The sequence below is a fragment of the Limulus polyphemus genome, unplaced genomic scaffold (genome assembly GCF_000517525.1).
Source record: "Limulus polyphemus unplaced genomic scaffold, Limulus_polyphemus-2.1.2 Scaffold51, whole genome shotgun sequence".
Taxonomy (NCBI): Eukaryota; Metazoa; Arthropoda; class Merostomata; order Xiphosura; family Limulidae; genus Limulus; species Limulus polyphemus.
This window is the reverse complement of record NW_013665661.1, coordinates 842,772-866,327: the sequence shown is the minus strand read 5'-3', so window position 1 is coordinate 866,327 and position 23,556 is coordinate 842,772. Positions and strand designations below refer to the sequence as shown.

Sequence of the window (23,556 nt, the reverse complement as noted above, 5' to 3'; positions counted from 1 at the left end):
TGGCCCACCCTACAAGCCAAACGACGCATTGAGCATGTTATTGCACGGTTGTCAATTTACGCGGTAACACTACTCACTCTAGTGAAAAAGAAACTAAAACATGTCAATAAAAACTATTTGAGTTGGGATACAAGGTGTTGAAAACTGCTTGGTTGTATTACTTTAGTTATTTAATTATTAAATTCTAAAATAGGAAACATAATTTTGGACCACCTTGTATAATCATATAGAAAAAGTGGGAACATTAAAGAGTAAGAACTGGATTAGAGAGAGTAAGTGAAGAAAAGCAACGGAAAAACAGATACAAACTAAGAAACGCAGATAAATATAAAATGATATGGAAACAGTTAAAGTTGTTCTACCATAGTGAAAACAATTTGATGAAATATTGTAAACTAAAAGTATTGAAAGTCTGTAATACCTTCAAATGCGGTACATCTCTCACTATACTTTGAAATGTTCACTCAAAGTTAACCACAGTATTAAAACTTGTAAGTAACGCTAGATATATGCAAAACAAGAACTGTGTTCTTTGTCCATAATGTTTGTTTGTTTTGTGTATGTTTATGGATAGAAAATTTTATTTAGAATACTCTCAGATTATACACACGCACGTTACGAAGAACAGATTACGGTAAATTTTCACAAACGTAAATTTCACAGATTTGTTTCTGAATGTTCGCTCACTCATTCGCGAGGGTTATCAATCCATAACCGTTCCTAATTTTGAACTAATAGCCTAAAGGGAAGACATTTTGTCAACAGCACCCACCGTCAACTCTTGGGCTACACTTGACTGATCAAATAATGTAGTTTGACCATTGCTCCTATAGCGCACCAACAGCATCAAAGTGCGGAACGCGTTTTTGTGGCAACGGATCGTGATTCACGAATCCTCAGATTTACACTTTTACAGTCCGAGCACGTTAACCTCTAGGCCATGTTTGGTCCAGCATCAGAGTAAACAAAGAAAAGCGATAGGGTCATAATTTTCGATATACATGTAAGCAAAAATGTTTATCGGAATTGTCTACTTCAACCAAAAGGTAATGAAATTTAAAATGTTGTATAAGAGCATTGTTTGATTTCAATTAAATACTATTTCAACGGAGACATAATATTTGTAATTGATTCATCTAAGTCTTTTTCTTTTTTTTGACATAAAAGTAATATAGCTGTCACTGCTTCAAGATCTTAACATTTATTTGTCGTACTAACGTAAAATTTCACAACCACACACTGAACTGGTGACGTAAAAAAAATAAGGATCTCGAAGTTTTAGCTAAGTAATATCATAAAAACGATATATAAATACACTATTGAAACTGAAAAATGCCAGCTATGGAATTTCAGATAAATAAAACTAAATTATAGATTGAACGCTACAACGCTTAAATATCGAGCGAAATAAATATCTATGAAAACCAAGAAAATATACTGCATCACTATCAGAAATGGAAATCATAAAGATTTTACTCTGTTTCGAGAAAATACTAGAGTATAATCATGAATTTTATGTAACAACGTGAACTAAAACATTTTAGCAAAATGAAGTTAAGGTCGGAAACCAAAAACCCATTAAATATCATATACTGAAATGGTTTGTTGTATATATAAACAATACCACATCGACAACTATTTAACCTTTAAAATTATCAGTGAATTCAATAATTACCTCACAATTAAAAGTATGTGGTAATATGTGTTACCCAATGTAAACATAATTTCTTTTTATATGAATTAACTTTTTTCAAAGTCGATGGATGGCGCTTATATTTAGTGTCCAAGACCGAAGTTGGGCTTTATAGTCCCCTCATATACAGGTACTATTTAATTGTTTGCGGCATGTTCTTAACAATGTCTTTATGTCCTTTTTTGTTGTTGTTTTACATAACAAAATAAACTAAAATAAACAGGTTTAGATGGCTTCAGGCTTTCGATTTCCCTATAGGACTGTACATGTAGTTAGTTAGGACAATAACATAAAAGTATTTTTCTTGCATCGCTTCCCTCTGATTATTACAGGTTTATAGGGGGTACTTATTTTGCTAGTTTCACACAATTAAATTTGATAGTGACTAGATTTATAGGTGTTACTACGTGAATTGTATCTTTGAAACGTCTGCTAGCTATAACTGCGTGGAAGGATACGAGCTCGCTTTCAGTAAAATTTGCTGACGTATAGTCATTTACTTAGATGATTTGTTAAAGAGGTATTTTAATAGTTTAGTAGCCTTCTCAACTTTTGAATATCGTATCCTTATTCAATATTATACAACAATCTTTTACATATTAGAAATAGAATAAACTGTTTTCCGAATTTTTTATATATTTAAAACATAAGCTATTATTATCCATTTGCCATTGAAAGTGTCTGAAAACTCTTGGCACCAGACTCTGACTTAAAGAACAAGAACCTGGTGGAGCTGACCTTGATATATATCTCTGTAAACAGGATATTGTCTAGCTTGATTTTTTCAGACTTTGAATGTTTCACCTGTACAGTAGCTTGTATCAGATATTTGATTATTTAAAAAATACCGGTGGATAAAGGTGCCTCTTTAAATTACTCACTACTTATATTATTATACTTTATTTAGTTATCTAAATTACAAATATTAGTAATTTGTAGTTATTATCTATTCTAAGTATTTTCAACCTACAATGTTTCGACTTTTTCCTAAACTATTTTTTTTTTAAATAGATAATCATAATTTTAAATCATTGTTTCGGAGCAGGTAACAGACTAGCTTGCTGGTTCGAAAGCTCTTCTGAATGATAGTAAAGCTAATTCATGTAATAATAATAATAAATAACTGGTGTTAAAGTGAAATATAAATAAATTATATTGTGTTATTAATTCTTACCCTAATTTTGATTTGTAAATGACTCAAATAAAATTTATAATAATTTAACATTACTTACTTAATCTAGTATACACCGTTGCTTATGCAGCTGACCACATAAGTAGAGCCTAGACCACTACTATTAGTGGTTATTAGAGAAAGGTCTCATCAACATTGGATATAAAAGATATAGTGACATATCTTACAATAACTTAAAATTTGAAAAAAAAGGACATTTATCGGTTGGAGCCCATTTCTTCTCACGGTTAGATCTACATAGTTCTGTCCAAAGTACGGTCATTCGATTGGTTAAACTTTATGTCTTTGAAGGTGCAAATATTGTAAATGTTATTTACAAGGAATTTTCCTACAGATATTTTCCAATATGAATACGATAGTCCTTAGTGTTAGACCATGGTTTGAAATACCACAATTCTATATATTCTACTAGCAGAATAACATGACTTGGGAAAACGTGTATCTGTTTGTGCATTGCGTATGAATATATAGATCAACAAAGAAATATGCAAACAAATTATTATATTTATAGGTGCAAGGCTTACTAAGAGCGACTGTCAAGGATGCATGTTAATTCTTGTGTAAGCGTTGTTGAAATTTAAAAACCTTTTCCTACTGCAAAATTTTTAAATCACAATTTTCATGTAATGCTGTATCTTCAAAATTATTTTTAAATGCCAGCTTTAATAGCAGTGTTTATTTCGTTTTATACCAATAAAAATATGTTTCATTTTTATATTTTGAAGAAAATGCACGAGCAATAAGTATGTTTCAACATGTTTTGTTTTTATTTGAGTTTCGAATAAATTTGCTGTGTAATTTTCTAAAGTTTTATTTACAGGTTTAATGTTTTGTTGAGTTCAGAGAAATCTTTATATATAAAGCACAGAAATCTGTGTGTCTGTCTGTTTGTTTGTCGGTTATCTAACTACTCCTAGGTCATTGGGCCAGTCCCAACCAAACTCTGTGGGATGATAGTTTGGAAAAAGAGGCATGTTATTGGGGGTCTATAACCTCCTCCACCTCCCATTATTGATATTATTGAAAATGTATTATCTTTGACGTAAGTGAACGTTAACTACATTCTTAGATGGCGTCACGTCCTTAGACTAAAAGAAAACGATATTAAATTTCCTAGAACACAACGTACACACAAGGATGCAATGAAAAAATAGCCGCCATTACTGCAATAATATATAAACGCAGAGGAAGTTTCTACTCAACAGTCACAATAAGGCTGTTAGGAAGAACCGTTTCTTAAGTTATACCCACTTTCTACTTTGACCCCTGACCTTTCAAGTTCAGCCGGTAAGACAATTCTAAGACAATGACCGTCAATTAATTAATCACGTGAAACACTGTGGAAGGACATTAAGAGTTGGGAGTTGAAAGTGGGTAACAAAAAAACACACCTACCACCATTACTTTTTCCGCTACCTCTTCCTGATCATCACACAGTGTTTACCACGTTTTAAGTATATATATATTGAGTTTTTAAAGCTTATACAAACTTTTGGTGAGGTAATAATGAATACTGTAATAATATGTTATGTTATAATTAGATTGTGTGAAAGCTAGGATTTTTGTGTTATTTATCATACCATCCACTAATACATGTTTTCAAGTTCATAACCCGAACAAAGGACAGATATCTCAGCTTGTTTATTAATAAATGCAAAACAAAACACGATGACTAATTCAAACTTTTGAAGGAGGAGTATTATAAAGTCGTTTTGCTGCTAAGAAGTACATAAACAAGGATGACTAATTCAAATATTTAAAGGTAGGGCGTGTATTAACAGAGCTTTATAAAAGAACTTGTACAAAGTACTTGGCCAAGTATTCAATTTTGTTTGATTAGATAAGTACGCGAATTGAATGAAATACCACAACTCTGTATATGATGCCGAATTCCAACACGTTCTACTAATTACATATTCTTATTTCTTTCATTCATGTATTCTTAGAAATATTTATGTCATGATGCGATGATACAATGATTAGGTACAACATAATTATTCAAATTAAAATGTTTCGAAATCCTAGTATTAATGACGCCTCAGAATCGTTATTGTCACTAGACAAAATATGATTCAGAACTAAAATGTCGTTTTATATAAAATAATCATTTTAATGTTAACAGCACACAGAACTTCATGATTTGATATATTTCCTTCTACAGTTCAACATGTAGGCCTATAGAGGCTCTGGGGCAGGAACATTTGCCCTCCTCCCAAACATTTCAACTCTACTGACGTTTCGTAAGAAAAATAAAGACCCTAAATTATAGCATTGGTATTTTAATACGTAAAGGGACAGTTTTGGTCATTTTCATCAAGCTGACCAAAACGTTTTTCTTTTTTTTCCCCCATTTTTTCGAAACTCAGATTATCAGAAGGTATTGTGTAATGACACCGTAAATAATATGCCAGATTTGAAAGAAATATGTGGCCCAACTAATTATTACCTCCGCCACCGAAGGTGGACTGAAGTTATGTTTTCACCCCTGTGTGTTTTTATTAGCAGGATTTCTCGAAAACGGATGGATGGACTTGGACGAAAGTTGGTATACATTTGGACTATGACCAAACTTAAGAGCGATTGGTTTTTGGAATGTCAGGGTCACAGCAAGGACACGAAACAAAAAAAAAACTATCTGTTAAAATGGGGACCGATTTTTCCCACTATTTTTGCTCTGCAACTCAGTCAAAAATAATCGGATTTTGATTCAATTGGATGACCTAAGTAAAATATTAATCCCCGTTCTTCTGCCAAAAATGGTCCGTGTCCGTTGATAACATCGGACATAAGGACACATTTTCGTATTTTTTGAGAGCCGAATATGATCAACGCTGCGTGGCGGAGGTATGCCCTCTACCGAGTGCCCCTCTAGTTTTTCATTTAATGAAAATGTTACCACAACCAAGAAAAAAAAGAAAAAGAAAAACTATTCGTGGTTGTATTAATGTCTTATATTCAACTTAACATAACCAGGTTTATTTTTCAGCCGTGTGATCTTTCCTAACAAAAACATATTGTAATCCTCTTGAACCTAGCCATAAGAATGAGACGCTTAATTAAATATTATTTCCTTACCGAACGACTAAATTCATTTGATGAATATAAAGAAAATTTACAAGGAATTCAGCATGTTTTAAGAAGCTTAATTAAAACTTGTTAAAGCTTTTCATGTAAAATTCATACAGGAACCAGTCGGTTTAAGAGGCTAAGCATTATATTTCATATTTCTATTTACTAGATCTGTCGGCTAATATTCCCGTGGAAGAATTTCTAGTTTCTTACCTTCTACATAATATGCCCCCCCAGTGGCACAGCGGTGTGTCTGTGGACTTACAACGCTAGAATCCGGGTTTCGATATCCGTGGTAGGCAGAGCACAGATAGCCCATTGTATAACTTTGTGCTTAATTACAAACAAACAAACAATCTGCTTAATAATCTTTAGCTTTAACACTGTATGTAAGACCAGGGCCGGTCTTATTGGATAGACGAAGTAGGCGATCCTACAAGTGCAGCAGGATAGAGTGGTTGCCGCTAAATAGTTTTCAGAACAAAATTGATTTTACAGATGATACATTTACTAAGATAGCTGTATGTGTATATTATCAGCTCTCTTGTTATGTTTCTCATAGTTGAGCACGTCTACTGCAAGTAATCAAAAAAGAACGGGGACGGAGCGTTTGTTTCCCTCCCTGTATAGTAGAAATTTCTCATGTTTTCTTTCAAGAAGCGCGCAGAATATCTCTAAAATATTATGTGAGCTACGGCCACTTTAGTACATAAGCAAGATGCAAGCTTGACAAACTACAATTTCTTTGTTTTCTTTTTCTTCCCCAAGGAAAATCGCAGTATTTATATTTTAGTATTTAAACAAAGCTTCTTAAGGCTTTCTGCCGCCTCCCTAATTTTGAACTACTAACCAGATGGAAGATAGCCAGTTGATAAAACCATACCAACCACTATTCACGTTAAGAAATTGACTCTTTTTCTTATAACTCACTCACAGCTTAAAACGAGAGGAATATTTTGTGATATTGCATAGAGTTGAATCCGGATCGCCAGCTTCAAAATTTAGGGCTCTACCACAAGGCCAATCTGAACCCATAGCGCAATATAAAAACATTGTTATAAAATTATTTTATAACGTGCAAAATAGATTAATAAATGTCAGTGAAATCACGGATAACTCAAAAAAGGTAAACTTTAAACTTATTTAGAACATGACTGACTGAAAATACGTCGTTCTATTTATCAAGATCTGAAAATGAAAGCAGATTGGAAAAACCAAAAAAGGGACAATTTTTGAAAGGAAATGTAATTCTAAAGATTAAAAGTAAACAGAAAGTGATAATGCTCGTGTAGTTGGTTTGGGTGATCCAGATAAATGCCCAAAACTCAACTCAAAAGGTGCAACAGTTGTTGATCGAAGTGTGTCCGCTGCAAACATTTGACTTTTCCAAAGACAACAAGGAAAGGAAATTCTCACCATGTTATTGTCAATGAAGAAAAAAGTACCAAGGCAAGGAGTTCAACACGTAATTCAGTCTTATGTTTTTGCTACAAAATTTTCGGCAAAACTAACTTTTCACTGTCGTAAAACGGAACCAGGATTGGAAGAATTTTTTCATCAGTCTTAATTCTTTACAAAAAGTCAGCAGGTGATCTGGAAACGTTTCAACAGTAGAAATAATTTTTATCTTGACTGAAAATGAACCAAACAATTGACAAGGAAAATCTTCACCTAATCAAGAAAAGGTTGGTTTGTTTGTTTGTTTGAAATTAAGCACAAAGCTACACAATGGGCTATCTGTGCTCTGCCCACCACGGGTATCAAAACCCGGATTCTAGCGTTGTAAGTCCGCAGACATACCGCTGTGCTACTGGGGGGCTTAAAAAAGTGGCAAAACAGAGGTAATTTATACTCGAAAGACTTTTATGCCTTAAAAAAGACCTTATGGAGCTCAAGATAGTTTATAGAAGTCATGAGAAACTCTTCACACCAAAAAATGAAAATCTCATGGTATTTGTTAAATATCTAATCATGTTTGATCCTGTGCTGAAAGAACATATTAGAAGAACTACCATGCAATAAATCTATAACACTATCTGGAAAAAGACCTACAGAATAAGTTGATTTAATTACTGTCCAACAAGACCCAGACTCATGTGTTATCTGCAGCTTGAAATTTCAAGTACTGCTCGATTTTCCTCTGCTGTGGTCCAGATACAAGCTATACAGAATAGATTATGATGACTATTAGGTTTGTCACAAATATTGAAGCATCTACAATTGAAGTTGATGAGGTCAGTATCAATGAGCATTTCCATAGATTTATGTCGTTGAAAGTATTATTGATGTGACTAAAAAACACGAGGAAATTGCGCTGTCCTTGAAAGACTTAGGATACCACAGCTTCGAGAATAAACCCGACATAAATGGCAAGAGTAATGGCCTTCAAAATGGAATTAGAGAATTAAATTCAATAGCTTTATTATTCCATAAATTGCACTATCTTTGGTGAGTTTCTTATTGAACAATGCATTCATATGTTGCACTAAGGCAATGACTTCCTTAGACTTGTATCAAAATATATACGTCTACTTTTCAGCTTCAACTTATCGTTTCGAAGTATTGCTACAACTACTTTTCAGTTAACTGTCAAGTGACGCGCGATAGGAAAGTATAATCAATGGCAGTCCGTGTACGCTGATATTATGTAAGAGAGGTTCACAATGTTTTGGTCTCTACTGCAGAAGTCGAGACCTCTCATAAGAATTAGCCCCCCCCCCCAGTGGCATAGCGGTATATCTGCGGACTTACAACGCTAGAAACCGGGCTTCGATACCCGTAATGGGCAGAGCACATATAGCCTATTGTGTAGCTTTGTGCATAAATTCAAACAAACATAAGAATTAAAATGGTGTTCTGAAGCGAAATCATTGGCTGTCAAGATGCTAAGCTTAAACTCTAAGGCTAATCTTGCGGTATGACACGACTTAATATATGAAATGAACCACGCTAGTAAGCGAATGCAAGACAGGGTTTTCACATGTCTTGAACTATTCCTCAACTACAAAATATTCCTTCATCGGTACAAGACTGGTGAAGGTTTTGTAAAGGCACTTGCCAGCAGAGGGGAGCTTGCAGATGAAATGGAAATCACTGAAAATGTTTCTTTTAAAAAGCAGATTCGCTCAGGAAAAAATAAAGAACATTTTCCCATAAAAGTTGTGATGAACCAATATTCTTGACCCATCGCAAAACTTCAAGGTCAATTTTTTTTAATAAAACCGTTGACACAGCAACTACAGGAATATCATTCATTCTTCATTTTCCTGTACTGTATTGCTAACTTGTAGGAGATGAGCCCCAGAGACTTGCTGAAACAATGCGCGAATCTTCAAATTAGCTTATTAGGTAACGATACAACTTATGTCAGTGCAAGAGAAGTGTATGGTTAATTTCAATGGTGGTTAGAGCGTTCGACTCGTAATCCACGTGTCGCAGGTTGGAATTCTAATCACCGAACATTTTTGCCCTTTCAGCCGTGGGGGCGTTGTAATATTACAATCAATCCCACTTTTCGTTGGTTAAACAGTAACTCAAGAGTTGGCGGTGGGTGGCGTTGACTAGCTGCTATCTATCTTGTCGATCACTGCTAAATTAAGGGCGGCTAGCGCAGATAGCTCTCGTGTGTGGCTTTGCGCAAAATTGAAACCAAACCAAATTGAATCACAAAGGGTGAATACAAATACTCCAAAATATGTATTTGAAAATGTATACAAGAACAGATTACCATTGTTCTTTCCCAACACATTTGTCACTTTGAAATTCTACTTAGTTTGCCCATCACCGTTGCTAGTGAAAAAATAGGCTTTTCTGAACACAAGTTGAGGTAAAAAGTTATATGAAAACAACCAGGTCACAAACAAGACTGGTTGGACTTGCAACTACTGGGATCGAGCATGAAATTATATAATAGTAAGACTTAAAGCAAGCAATGCGAGTGTGACTTTGCCTCAATGAAAGCAAAAAAAAACAACACAAAAACAGATTAATAAAATTTCCATAATTTTACGATTTTGAACTGGCATGGTAACAATGTTTTAACTTTTACCGTCACATTTCCAAGGCAATGATAAATTAATTTAATTTGTAATCCTACGATTTTTTTGTACTATTTTTTGAAGTTAAAATTGGACGGCAGATTGGAAACTTGCTTGATGCAACAAAATACCTTGCGCCAAGCCTGTGTATACATGGCAACTATAACAGTATTATTACAGAAGAATACAGACCTCTATGACATGCCTGAAAATTTATTTTCTAATTTTACCTTTTCTTTATGTTAGATACACTCAGGAACGTGCACAAGAAAGCAAGCAGGGTCAAGCCCCTCTCCCAATAACTAGCCACATGAATTCGGTCATTTTAGTGAGTGTAAATATGTTTATTTCCATGCAAGTGATGTGTGTGTGTGTGTGTGTTAATATGTTTTTTATATAACATGTTTACGTTTAACGTGCTTCCCCCTTCCCAAAATAGCAGTCAATCTTAAATTCCTGCGCACGGTTCTGGATACGCTTGAAAGTTTCTGTATTACTGTAGATTAACATAACAACATAACTTCGAAGCATAGCATGCGAGTAAAATTCTTTTTCAGCAGTACATGTCCTATTTAGATACGTCAAGAACAAGGAAAATTATTAAAATAACGCACTATGATAACACACATTATATGAATTCATTATGGCGTTAGTACAATTGAACAAATATAATGCCAATGTATGTACAAAATTATTAGTTGTGTATCACTTTAGGCATGAAAAACACAAATAATCGATATTGCTCCTTATTGACAATGTTAACCTAATACTTTTATACACTTACAGTAATTTCTTTAATTTTTAAATGGCTGATATTTCTTGAATAAAAGAGCATTCTAAAGCAGTTTTTTGTAACTAATTTATGTGTATTTTGTATTTTGACGCACTTACTTTCATTAGAAATGAAAAAAAAAAACGAGGTGTTTTACATCTTGAAATGGTGAGCTTTACAAATGAATATTAGAGCTCCTCAGTGGCACAGCGGTATGTATGGGGACTTACACCGCTAGAAACCGCGTTTCAATACCCGTGGTGGGCAGAGCACATATAGCGCATTGTGTAGCTTTGTGCATAACTACAAACAAACATGAACAGTGGAACATACACATGATACAAGAGTACTTGAATGAAATATGAATTATTTTACTAAAACATTTATCTCAAGAAAATTTAAGCGTTGGACCCATGTTTATAAATAGTAATAAAACAATTCACCCAAAGAAATTAATAGTGCTATATTTCCTTTTCCTTCAATTTTTGCTAAGCGTCTTCATCAAGATGACATATTCAAGTAAGTACATGTCCGGATTAGGAAATCATACAAATAAATAAAATTTGTAGACGAAAAGTTGTCACATAGTTTTATTTATTTCAAAAAGTGGCACAATGGTATGTATGCGGACTTAAAACGATAGAAACCGGGTTTCGATACCCGTGGTTGGCAGAGCACAGATAGCCCATTGTGTAGCTTTGTGCATAAATTCCAACAAACAAACAAACAATCAAAAAGAATGTTTTTTTAGTTGTGATCTTTCCACGAACTTTAAATACTCACTCAGGCGCTATCCGATTTCAACCGCGTTTTATCCAAAGGAATCAGAAGTGACAAAGAAATTTTATTAAGACTGAGTTTGAACAAGTCAAAACCACACTGTAAATCGTTCTAAACCATTGCATCCAAGTGAAGAAAATCATCCTGCTGAATAAGCAGTCGTAAAATTATTTCAGCTCTTATCAAGTTATAATTTATCAAAAAAACAAAATGAATATTGAATCAAAACTGAGTAATACAGAAAACACATATTATTGTTCGTCTCTGAACAATAACGTATTTTTAGACCAATTAATATTTTAAAAATATGTCAAAAACTTTGTTAAAAAAACATGCATCCCTAAATCTAAATTACACAGTATTCTGTTCTAATATTACGATTACTGGTATGAACTTTGCCCTGCGATAAGTTTGCTTATTACTAGAATTCTCATGACCTTTTGTTTAATTTCGGTGACAGGTATATTGGAGGTTAATGTCTCAGTACAGAAAATCGTCAGTAACGTTTTAAATATTATTGCTTCACCAACTAAGATATATTATTAATATAAAATAACCAAAACCTACTGACCTTTTCTACGCTTCCAGAAATGCCATACTGCGACAACAGCCAGGCAACAAAATACCACTGTGGCTATGAGAGTTGCAGCCACGATCCCCGCCACTCCACCCGCAGAGTAGCACAGATCTTTCGCAGCATGCCCTGGTGTTACTACCAGCCACACCAATAGCCAGATAGAGGGTAAATACCAGGATCTTAAGCGTCTCATCACACTTCGTCTCATATAGCGTCAGGAAACACTATTTCTGTTAAATCGTGGCATGCGAAAACATATAGAACCACACTGTTCGTTACTTACTGACAAGTTATTAGATCCGTATTTACGAGCTTCCTGTCTAGTTTAGGTTGAGTTTTGTATCAGGTATGAGTAGTGAACTTGATCTGTGGCAGTAAACAGTCGCCGACCTTCACAGAAGTAACATATCAGTCTGTCAATAGATTGTGTTCAGTAGATAGCTATGAGTATCAGCCATGTTTGTATCATGTATCCGAATCCTTAATCGTGGTAGCATACTTTAGGCCAGGAATTACAATCTACTAACATCAACTTATTCAGCCGAGTTACATCATGATTTTAACGTTGTATACTTGTCGACAGTCTCCGAATCTTGCTTTACAATTACTGCACGTGCATGTGTGGGGATGTTTTGATCGCAAGCAAACATGCTTCGTTGCCTGTCAGCCAGACGCATGCGCCCAATTTCATTCATGGAAACTATTGCCTGCGTTCATACTTGATGTTGGCAGCAAATATCTCATAGAATTAATTTATAATCGCAATATTTAACACTTGAATAAAAAAGCAAGGCTGACGAAACGACGTTTTTTAGAAACATTCTTTATGCGTTATTACGTATTTGGATATATGACTGTCATAATATATACAAGTAAAGAAAACCTTTTTCAAAAAAGGAAGTAAAGGTAGGGATGGCTAATACCAATCCTTTAAAACAATGCAAACAAGATAGTAGGAATGACATTTGCATCATCCCCATACAATAGCACAAACACACAGTGTAGTAGAATATTAACAGACAAAAATTAAACTTAATTGTGATTGAATAGTTATATATGTTAGCAGAAACGCCACCATACGGACGAGTTTTGTGCTAGTAATTACTAATCGTAGTATTCATACCTCATTGAAAAAATTTTAGAAAAAGTGAACGGGAAAAGTATTCTGATTGTGCTGACATAAACTGTAATGTTTTTATATATTATAAGTGATACCCTTTATTGAAAACAAATAACAGTTTTTTAGGAACTCCATTTTTTAGTACTATATTATAAATTACATCAATAAAAATATAATCACGTACATTCCTAGTGAAAGTCGTGTTCTTGTTCTGAGGAGAGTTCTTTTATTTAGAATTGTGTTCTGTTATAAGGAAATGGTTGTTGCATATACCACAGTTATTTTTCTAATTGTCTGAATCTTGAATACCCATTCAATAGATGGCACCACATTTTATTTATTATTTCGGTCACATACATAGATACATATATACAAGCTACGTTAATTATACTAAGATTGCTATGTGTTAATTCTTGCCTGTGCTATTGTGTAGGGATGATGCAAATGCCATCCCTACTATCTTGTTTGCATTGTTTTTGATGGATTGGCCCCAAGTGGCACAGCTGTATGTCTGCGGATTTACAACGTTAGAAATCGGGTTTTGATACCCGTGGTGGGCAGAGCACAGATAGCCATTGTGTAGGTTTGTGCTTGATTACAAACAAACAAACATTTAAAGGATTGATATAAGCCATCCCTACATTTACTTCCTTTTTTGTAAAGTTTTTCTTTACTTCTTTGCTTGTTTTTTAGTGCATTGTTTCAATAGACATCGAATGGTTATACTTATAACCAAGTTCTGAATATAACGAGATCCCAACTGTAACATTTATTGTTTACCTATTATTGGCTGGCAATTTCTGTTTCACCCTGCACTTAAGCTTTTTAACAAAAAACACTAAAAGTCTGTAAGAAAGCTAACTACAAGGGGTAACGATAACATCGTTTACACTAGAATTATGATTTGTTTTAATTACTACTAGTTATTAATAATATTTATAAAAGCGGATACTCCGTTTTAAACTACGCCACCTAAGTGAAGTTGGTTGACACCATTGTTTTGGTTTTTGAGTTATCATGTAATAAAATAGAAGCAGAAGAAAGAAGAACAAGAAATTCAAACTTGTTGCTATAACATTTACAGAATTCTCAGAACTTGTGACTCAGTCAATACATAGATATTGTTATAAAAGGAAACACTGTGTAGTATTGTAAAGTTCTGATGACCTATTGAGGAGATATTTAAAATACCATTTCGATGAACAATCCGAACCTCCTCTACATAGGCAATGCTATCGCCTGCCCGATATAGTACATATATTTCATTCTTAAACTTCACTTATAATTCTCAAATGTTCAACACTTTCATATTGTAAATCTACCTGTTTCTAACTTCAAGAGTTTTTGTTACGTTAGCCTAATTCACGTATTCAAAAAGAGTATGTCAAACGTTTTGTTGACGACCTAGCATGACCTGGTGATTAGGGCATTCTACTCGCAATCTACGACTCGCAGGTTCGGATCCAATCACAGAACATGCTTTCCCTTTCAGCCGCAGGAGAATTATAATGTGATTATTCGATTAGAATAACCCAAGAGTTGGCGGTGGGTGGTGTTGACTCAATGCATTATCTTCATTTTATCACTTCTAAAATACGGATGACTAGCGCAGATAGCCCTCGACTAGTTTGACATGAAATTCAACTCATAAAATTTTATTGAAGGTTTGTTTGTTTTAGCGCAAAGCCACACAATGGATTATCTGTGTTCTGTCCACCGAGGTGAATCGAACCTCGGATGTTAGCTTTTGTGTACGTAAACTTACACTTGACCCACCAGTGGCTTTACTGAATAATTTACGTGCAGAATTTTCTTGTACGTAAACAAAAATACCAAAAATAATCATAAAATCTATTTAAACATTTAATGGTACCAGAACAATGGCGTCTATACTATATTTTACGTGGATTCCATTACGCAATTTTATTGTTCAACATGATGATACATATTAAATATACATGTCGAAAAGAAATTATTCCAAAATTTGAAAATAAAATTATTTTGCCATTTTTTGCTTCATGTTGGCTTGTTAAAAAAAACGAACATTTAAATTAGTGTTTTCCTTAAATTCCTTTCCACAAATCCATTGACTTTGATACAATCTTTCACGTTCACACTAGTGCTTGTCTTTTACTTTATACTGAACGTTCTATTAATAAACAACTATCAAATATTAAGACGTTTTTGTACAACGAAAAACCAAATCGTTGTGAAGTGTTCGAAGAACCGTATATTGTACTAAATAAGAAAACTACTTCTATTTGAAACTAGTTTCTTTATGTTAGGCGTTTTCGCTTACTCTGCCAGTTAGCATAATACTGTAACTGTTACTGTATTTATGTGAGAACGATTGAGATAAGTAGCTTATTATTAAGTAGTTCGTATTCATTCTATGTATTTTATAAAAGAAAATGAAAGTTTTTATTTTCTTAAATTACCTTAGGCCCACCAGTGGCTCAGCGGTAATTCTGCATGTTGACGTCACTATTGTTTGTTTGTTTCAATTTATGCACAAAGCTCCACAATGGGCTATCTGTGCTCTGCCCACCACGAGTATCGAAACCCGGTTTCTAGCGTTGTAAGTCCACAGACATACCGCTGTGCCACTGGGGGGCTTGACGTCACTAATAATAGGGTTTCGATATCGCTAGCGGGTAGAGCACAGATAGCCCATTCTGTAGCTTTAGCTACAACCGACCAACATTACTATTAGAGAATTTTAAAGCTATTTTAAGCTTGACGCGACCAACTTTGTGAAATTTTAGATAAAGCGGTTTAGAAACATGAAACTGATGGATTAACATATAACATATAATTAATTAAAAAAGAAAGTTTACTACTTGAACAACGAGCATCACTAAACCGTAGATAATTATTGTTTTATAAACCAATGTGTAATAACTTGTCCTACTTTTAATAACATATATATAATTTTGAAGTTTTTATTATCAGTTATTACCACTGTCAAAAACATACCTCTTAATGACAGATTTGACGATATTAGCAAACACAGCTTTGTTTTAATTATCTTCCCCTAAACCATTCAGTTTTGTGTTGGAGGTTATAATGTCTAACTTACAGTAGTTGTAATTAATCGAAAAAATTAGTTATTCACGAGAAACATCTAAAAACACCTAAGTGAAGCACATACTTTGACTAACTCCTTGAAAATGTTTAAATATTTTGGTAAACTAAGGAGGTTACATTTCTAAATTAACAGAAAAATGTTCCATATTTTACCTTCTCTTGTTCATAGGCTGTCTTTGACTACTCCTAATCTCAATTTTTAAATTTATTTTAAATTTAGATTTCCAAAAATTAATTTCTATGATACCCATACCAAGACATTCATTTAAAATGATACTACAGTTTTTCATAATTTCCAAAGATTTTCTAATACGTAATTTATTTTATGATATATTTTATTAACCACTTGAACATAATACTAACTGCTAGAAAAAGCAGTGCTCACCACATGTTCAGCAAGTGGATTCAATAATTTTATGTTTATCTATAACATTTTAATGTTCATTAGCTCCAAATTTCAAATTTAAACATGTCTGGTCAATGTAAATTAAATGATAGATAACATATTTATCATCCTGTTCCACTTTGTCTTTAGGACCATTAATATTTCTTTTTTTCTTATAATGAGAGAAAAACGTTACTCTATGATTAATGTGAATTATATATGTATTACCTATTTATATTGAAATACAGTCTTGCTTCTTCTGATAATGGTGGTGTAGAATGTAGATCACTGCCAAAATATGTAGAGAATGTTCAACAGGGCTTTATGTCCTTTTTTATAAAAGTTATATTTTGCAATATATTTTAATGTTGTGTTTTAGTTTATATATGTATTATTTTATTATCTAAATTGTTTTGATATATATTATTTGTATAAAGAAATGTTCTATTTCTTACAATTTCATTACATATTGTGTTATTATTGTTAAAAGGTTTGAGTTTTAAGTTCTAGTTCTTTGTCTAAGGGTTGCATTGTCCATGTTGCAAGTAAACCTTAACCAGGGTGAAAGTTAATATATTTCTTGACCATGTTATGATTGTAAAGGCAATTGTTTTTAAAGTTAAACTTTATTTTCAACTTCTTTAGGACAAGCCTGAAACAGAAGAAAAAGGAAAAGTGTGGTAAACAGGCATACAATGCATTTCTACCTTTTCATTTTAATGTAGATGTTTCTAAATGTTTTTGTTTGTTCTAAATCTATGCAGTTTTCGCATAACACATGGTGCAGAAAACAATTAAGTTGACTTATTTCTAATTACAACTGTTCCTTTATTGCTCTCCAGAGATAATACAGATAATACCTGCTCAGCAATCATAGTTTGTTGTTATATTGCTACATGTTGTCCAAGAATATCGATGACAGAATTGTAATTTACTAGTAGGGCAGATGATATCTAAAGGTTATGGTCTCCCCAAAGTTTAATGAAAATGACCAGTAACATGGGTAGCAGTAGTCACTATAGATAAATTTGACGTTTCTCTTTAAGTAAGAAACCTTAGATTTAAACAGTACTACCTGGGATCTAAAGTGAGTTTATTGACAGAAAACAATCTTGAGGGAATACATCAGTTAGTCAAATCACGAGTTTAGTAACAGGCAACTGTCCAGTTTCGTAACGCAAGTAAATACACCATTTTTTTTGTCTTTGGCATGAATAAAGATTGTTTTCATTTTGTATAACAGTCTGAGTGCAAGGTGATTTTTATGCTAAAATTAAAACTGCTTTTTTTCATATTACAGTTTTTACATTTTATTAACATAACCTAAAGAACTGCTTCCTAAACAACTATCAAAAGTTTTTTCATTAAGACATTATATTTTAACTGTTATTTTTCTATCCCAAGGAAGCTAATACAAGGATCTCTTGCATTAAATTGCATGTACTCCAAAGCCAATGATTGTGATACAATTGTTGTCTGTTCTGCCAATAGTGACGTAGCAATACTATGCCGTCATTATAATAATGTCTTTGGAACACGCGAACTGTTCTTTTTTACTGTATCTGAGACAAAGAAAAGGTACATTGCCATCTATGACACTGTTACTTGTCATTTGGCCACTTTTGTGTGTGATTATGTGAATGTTAGTATTGAAAAAAAAATGCGGCCAAATGGCAAGTAACTCATACTCGTGCCATCGTTAATAAAATTGACAAATATGATAACAAAATAATTCTAAACCAAGTATAGAGTTTACTATTTTAAGCAAGCAATTTTAACATAATGTTTTGGGACAACATGGGACCTATTGGTTCATATCGGCTGTTCCATCCTCTAAACTAAATTAAAATAATTTTAAAAAATCTTAAAGCCAGCCCTTATCATTCATATACTTAACAAACTTTTTCTTTAACTCACTTAAATTTACTGCCTCCAAAACATCTGAAGGCAACCCATTCCAAAAGCCAACCACCCTGTTAGAAAAATGAAACTGTCTTAGCTGAAGATGACTCCTACCTTGCCCGAATTTATATTTGTGTCCTTTAGTCCTATTATTCTCACTTTTAAATATGAAAAAAGGTGATGCATCAACACTATCAATTCCATTTACAATCAATCAGATCCTTCCTAACTCTTTTTTTTTTCAATAGAAAACAATTTGAGAGATTTCAACCTCTCCTTGTATAACAACCCCTTTATCCAAGACACCATTCTAGTAACCCTTCTCTAAACCCTTTCCAAAAACTCAATGTCTTTCCTCAGGTAAGAAGCCCAAGACTGAACACAATATTCCAAATATGGCCTAACCAGTGACCTGTACAATGAAATTATAACATCTTTAGACTTGTATTCAATATTTCTGTAGATAGAATGTAAAATCCTATTTGTCCTACCACTAGCAATAGTACACTGCTTGGGTGGCTTTAGAGACTGATCGACTATTACACCAATATCCTTTTCCTTCATAACACTATTAAGGTTATTCCCATCCAACTTATACTTATAATTCAAATTATGATAACCCACATGCATTATCTTGCATTTATTATAATTAAAACCCATCTGTCATTTATTTGCCCAACTAACTAAATGATCTAAATCCTTTTGTAAATCATCAGCATCCACTTCACAGCTAGCAACACCTAAAGACCTTAATATCATTTGAAAATTTATGTAATTAATTGACTATTCTATGTCATTGATGTAAATCGAAAAGAGCAAAGGTCCTAAGACTGAGCTCTGAGGTGCCCCACTTGTGACATTAATCCAGTTTGAATGAACTCCATTTGTAATAACCCTCTGCTTTCTTCTATCCAATTTGCTAACTTATCCCCCACACCAATAGACCTCATTTTTTTGACAAACCTTTTATGTGGCACCTTGTAATCAATAATATTGATTATCTTGGCCGCATTATGATATCAATTCTTTTAATCGCTGTTTGTCCAACAAATACCTTTTTACTTGGCCGCGTTGTTTTTTTATAGCCAAGCCGTTTTTGATTTATATATCATATATTTCTCTGAAATACATATACCTTTGTTATATATGTATTTAACAACAAAAAAATCCTTGCTAATGTTAGCATTAGGCACATACAACAAGTTAATACCACACTTCAATAGTGAATAACAGTCAAAACTTGGACAATTCTGGCCAAAGCCTGCCAGTCAGTCAAAACTGCTTGAAAAGCTTATATATTAGTAGGTACATGGAATAAACAGTGGACATTAAACACACACGTCTCACATAGTGAATAGTAAATAATAATGAAATATAAGCAAGTCCTATGGTTATATAGGTAGCACGAGCTACAGTGCGCACAAGTATATAGGATTATGTTTATAGAAAATGAACTTATGAATTAAAATTACAAACAAATCTATTAGCTTGGACAAAGAAAAACAACCATTCTTGTATTTTTATCTAATTATTTAATGACAAATAGTTGTACAGCGCTACCTATTGTGTAAGGTTTTTTTCTTATGGCCTGTTAGTGGGTCAGCTATTTTGGCTGTTCTAAGTCTCATAATAGCTTGATTTACAAGAAATATAAAACTGTATTTTGTGTTCATTTATACGTTCCGATCGGATTTGGTCAAGCTTTGGAAGTTAAACGTGAAAATTTCTCAAATACTTATTATCAAAAATGGTAAGCCTAACGTTAAGCCTAAAAATAACCTCAGCACATGTATAAGGTTACATCACTATTAGTATTACTAAGTATTCAATAGTTACTCATTACTATGATTTGGCTTCATTTGTTTCTTTTCATATATACCCAAACGAAAAACTAACTCCCCATTATTTTTCTTGCTGTTTTCTTTCTTTCTTAATGAAACTTAATTGTCTTAAATACATTGTATACACTACAGTATAGATACGTAGTTCTGTACGGTGTACCCGTACTATAAATTAAATACGATTCATAATAATTTAATATGTAAATATATCAATATTCTTTGGATGAAAAATTTACCTTACAGGAATGGGTTAAAGTATTTTCACTTACTGTATCTTGTAAAAAGAAGGATAAGAGGTGATATTATTATAGCTTACAAGGTTATCTGAGGGAATACTGGGATAGAGAGCTCTGGTTTCTTTGTTTTCTTTTCTGAAATCAACAGGCTGATATGCCACATGCTTAAGATTTGAAGAATACAAGCTAGGCTACACTAAAGACTTATTTTTCTACCATTGGTATTGGCATACGAAATAAGTTACCATCATCAGTGCTCATTAGTGGAGATTTTAAGACCAGAATCAATAATTTTCTGAAAAATAAATGGTGGATTTAAATTCTTAATTAAGGGTGGCCATGTAAGGACAGCCATGAAGGACCAAACACTTGTTGTGTTTTGTAGCAATACTGGAATTAATTTTTCATTTTTATCCATGAGACTATTTTTTAGTGATACTGTTCTTTCTTATATTGTTACCATTATTGAATAGTCTCACGTCAATATTAAATGTTGTGTAACAACATTGGTGCCTTATTCTTTTATTGTAGTGGTATTTGGATACACAGATATCCAACAGATAAGTTTAAAGTATTCACAATAGAATAGGTTCCTGGAATGTTATGCAGGGAATAAGTTGGACATGGACAGCAAAGCAAAAGGAAACAAACACAAGTGAATAAATAATCAAAATCTTTATTCACTATAACATTTGTGATGTAGTTTACTTAATGACCATCTTCTTCATTTCTGTTTTGACTTCACTGGCTGCTAGAATTGGAAGAGGAAGCTTTTCAAAATATGTCTGTTTCAGATGAGGATAGAAAGAATTATCATACTTTCAAATCAGACAAAGGGTCTAAGTACAATATCCCATAATACAAATCTACATGCATTATTGACTATTCCAAATAACATATACAAAGCTGCCAACTTGTATCAGTTTGTAAGTGTTTATGTGGCACCACCTTGAGATTATTTTACCTCCTCAGGAAGTGGAAATGGACATAGAGCCAAATTTATACAAGCTTTTAGCCATTGCTCTGTGTAATTTTTAAGTAAGTAAAAGGATTAGCATATGTTTATGTCTTTTGACATCCATTTGGTTGGAATGCCAGAGGTACATGCAGAACAGCCGCATGAAAATTTAGAAACATTGCATGAATATACTTGAATAATGCTGTATTTAAACTATTTATAGAAAGGTAAAATTAGTACTACATTGTAATGTTTTTATTATTACCTCAAATCATTACTGTTTCATAGCAATATTGAAACTTTCTTTTATTACATTGTTTGATAAGCATATAATATTCACTTTTTAAGATTTTCTCATCGCATGATGATTGAAAGTTAGGTTCTTTTATTCTTCACAATTTCTTTTCTAACTGACTGTTAAATTTTTTAGAAGTGAAATGAAATTGTAAGCTTACTGAATTAACACACTCTTGTTTAACTGTATAAAATGTGTGTGTTATATTATTTTACTTGTTTGTTTTTGTTATCACAGTAGTTTTACTGAGATGTATTAAGTAATGGTTTGGAAAAATTAAATAACTTAACTTCAGTTTAACCACCTGTGAATTTTTATGAAGTTGATGCACTAGATTAGATTAGCGTAGTTAAGATTTTTTATATTACTTCTAATAACTTATATTTTATGAGTGTTAATTATAAATTGAGATTGTATTTTGTATGTAATCACATTTTTCTGCTTAACCCTTTCCACACGGGTCATGGATGAAAGGCCATGTTATTGCATTTGTTGACTCGAATTAAAAATTCTATTGAACTACTATGTTATGAATTAATGTCAATAAGTTTGGTATCAAACTGTATATTATAATTCAAATTTTAGTATTATACATTATTTGATTTCTTAATTTAAAAGTAAATATTAAAAAACATGCCTAAACATTGATTTTTGTGTGTCACATGGTATTTTGAATGCAACACTGGTTCAAATTAGATGTTTGTGATGTCAGAATACAAAGTCTATAGTTTTGTACAAATTAAGAACTCAAATTATCGATACTAACAAGCTAGAATATAAAATAAGAACCTGATATCTTTTCTATTTGCTAAGATATCACTGATGTACTGAATCAAACACAGTGGCCCTGCTCACCTCTTTCCATTTTTGGAAATGCTCCCTTATATACACTTATTTCTGTCTTTGTCATGTGAATAACCAATTGAAAGCTTAGAATGTTCCCCTAATGCTCTCTCAGTCATTTTCAAGTATTAGAACATCATCTCATTCTTTCGATACAAATCTTCCTGTTGGTAAGGTGCGTCTTTAGTCTGCTTGAAGTTTCATGTTTTTTTAGATCCAAATACAGCTTAGTTACTAAGCTTGATAAATTGTAGTGGAATTTTATGGTATCGATATAGTAATTTATGATTTTTTGGTTATTCAAATGCATATATAAAACCTCAAAAAATATTTCATTTCACATCCTCCATGTGCGAAATTTTATAAGGCTTAGCAACCTATGACAAGCTGCAAATGAGTACAAAGGTCGTGACTAGTAAAAGGTAATTGTTTGCTTAACTTCATTATTTACTGTTCTGTGTTTTAAGAAAAATAAGTAAGAAGTTATTTGTGAATGGTAATAATTTATATGCATATATATAATAATTGAAATGTGACTGTATTTTACAAAATACTAGCCCATTAAAACACAGCCAAGACAGGTCACTTTGTAAAGACTAAAGGTTAGTTTTATATTATTGGATATAGTAACATGAGTGCTCATGTGCCACATCATTGTAATTTCTGTATTGTTAGCCAGGCATGGCTGAAAGGTCAATATAATAAATATATATATAAATGTATAATGTTATGAGATTTTAGCTATTTAGTCTAAACATTTGTGTTTTCA

The 23,556-nt window shown here is 32.8% G+C and overlaps 2 protein-coding genes across 4 annotated transcripts in view; one reads left to right on the top strand and one right to left on the bottom strand.

Annotated features, from left to right (window-relative positions):
• Positions 1 to 12,750, bottom strand: part of LOC106463176 — a 62,736-nt gene extending 49,986 nt beyond the window's left edge. For 2 of the 3 annotated variants that reach the window (XM_022390929.1, XM_013923176.2), the window contains exon 1: positions 12,115 to 12,750. In XM_022390929.1, coding sequence (XP_022246637.1) covers positions 12,115 to 12,328 — 214 coding nt within the window. In that variant the 5' untranslated portion in view covers positions 12,329 to 12,750. The remainder of the gene's footprint in view (positions 1 to 12,114) is intronic. The other variant, XM_022390942.1, reaches the window with a different exon arrangement.
• A 7,442-nt stretch (positions 12,751 to 20,192) lies between these two features.
• LOC106463237 (calcineurin subunit B type 2-like) overlaps positions 20,193 to 23,556 on the top strand; it is a 19,249-nt gene continuing 15,885 nt past the window's right edge. Inside the window, exon 1 of the mRNA XM_013923239.2 lies at positions 20,193 to 20,364. Within this exon, the coding sequence (XP_013778693.1) occupies positions 20,362 to 20,364 (3 nt within the window). The 5' untranslated portion in view covers positions 20,193 to 20,361. The remainder of the gene's footprint in view (positions 20,365 to 23,556) is intronic.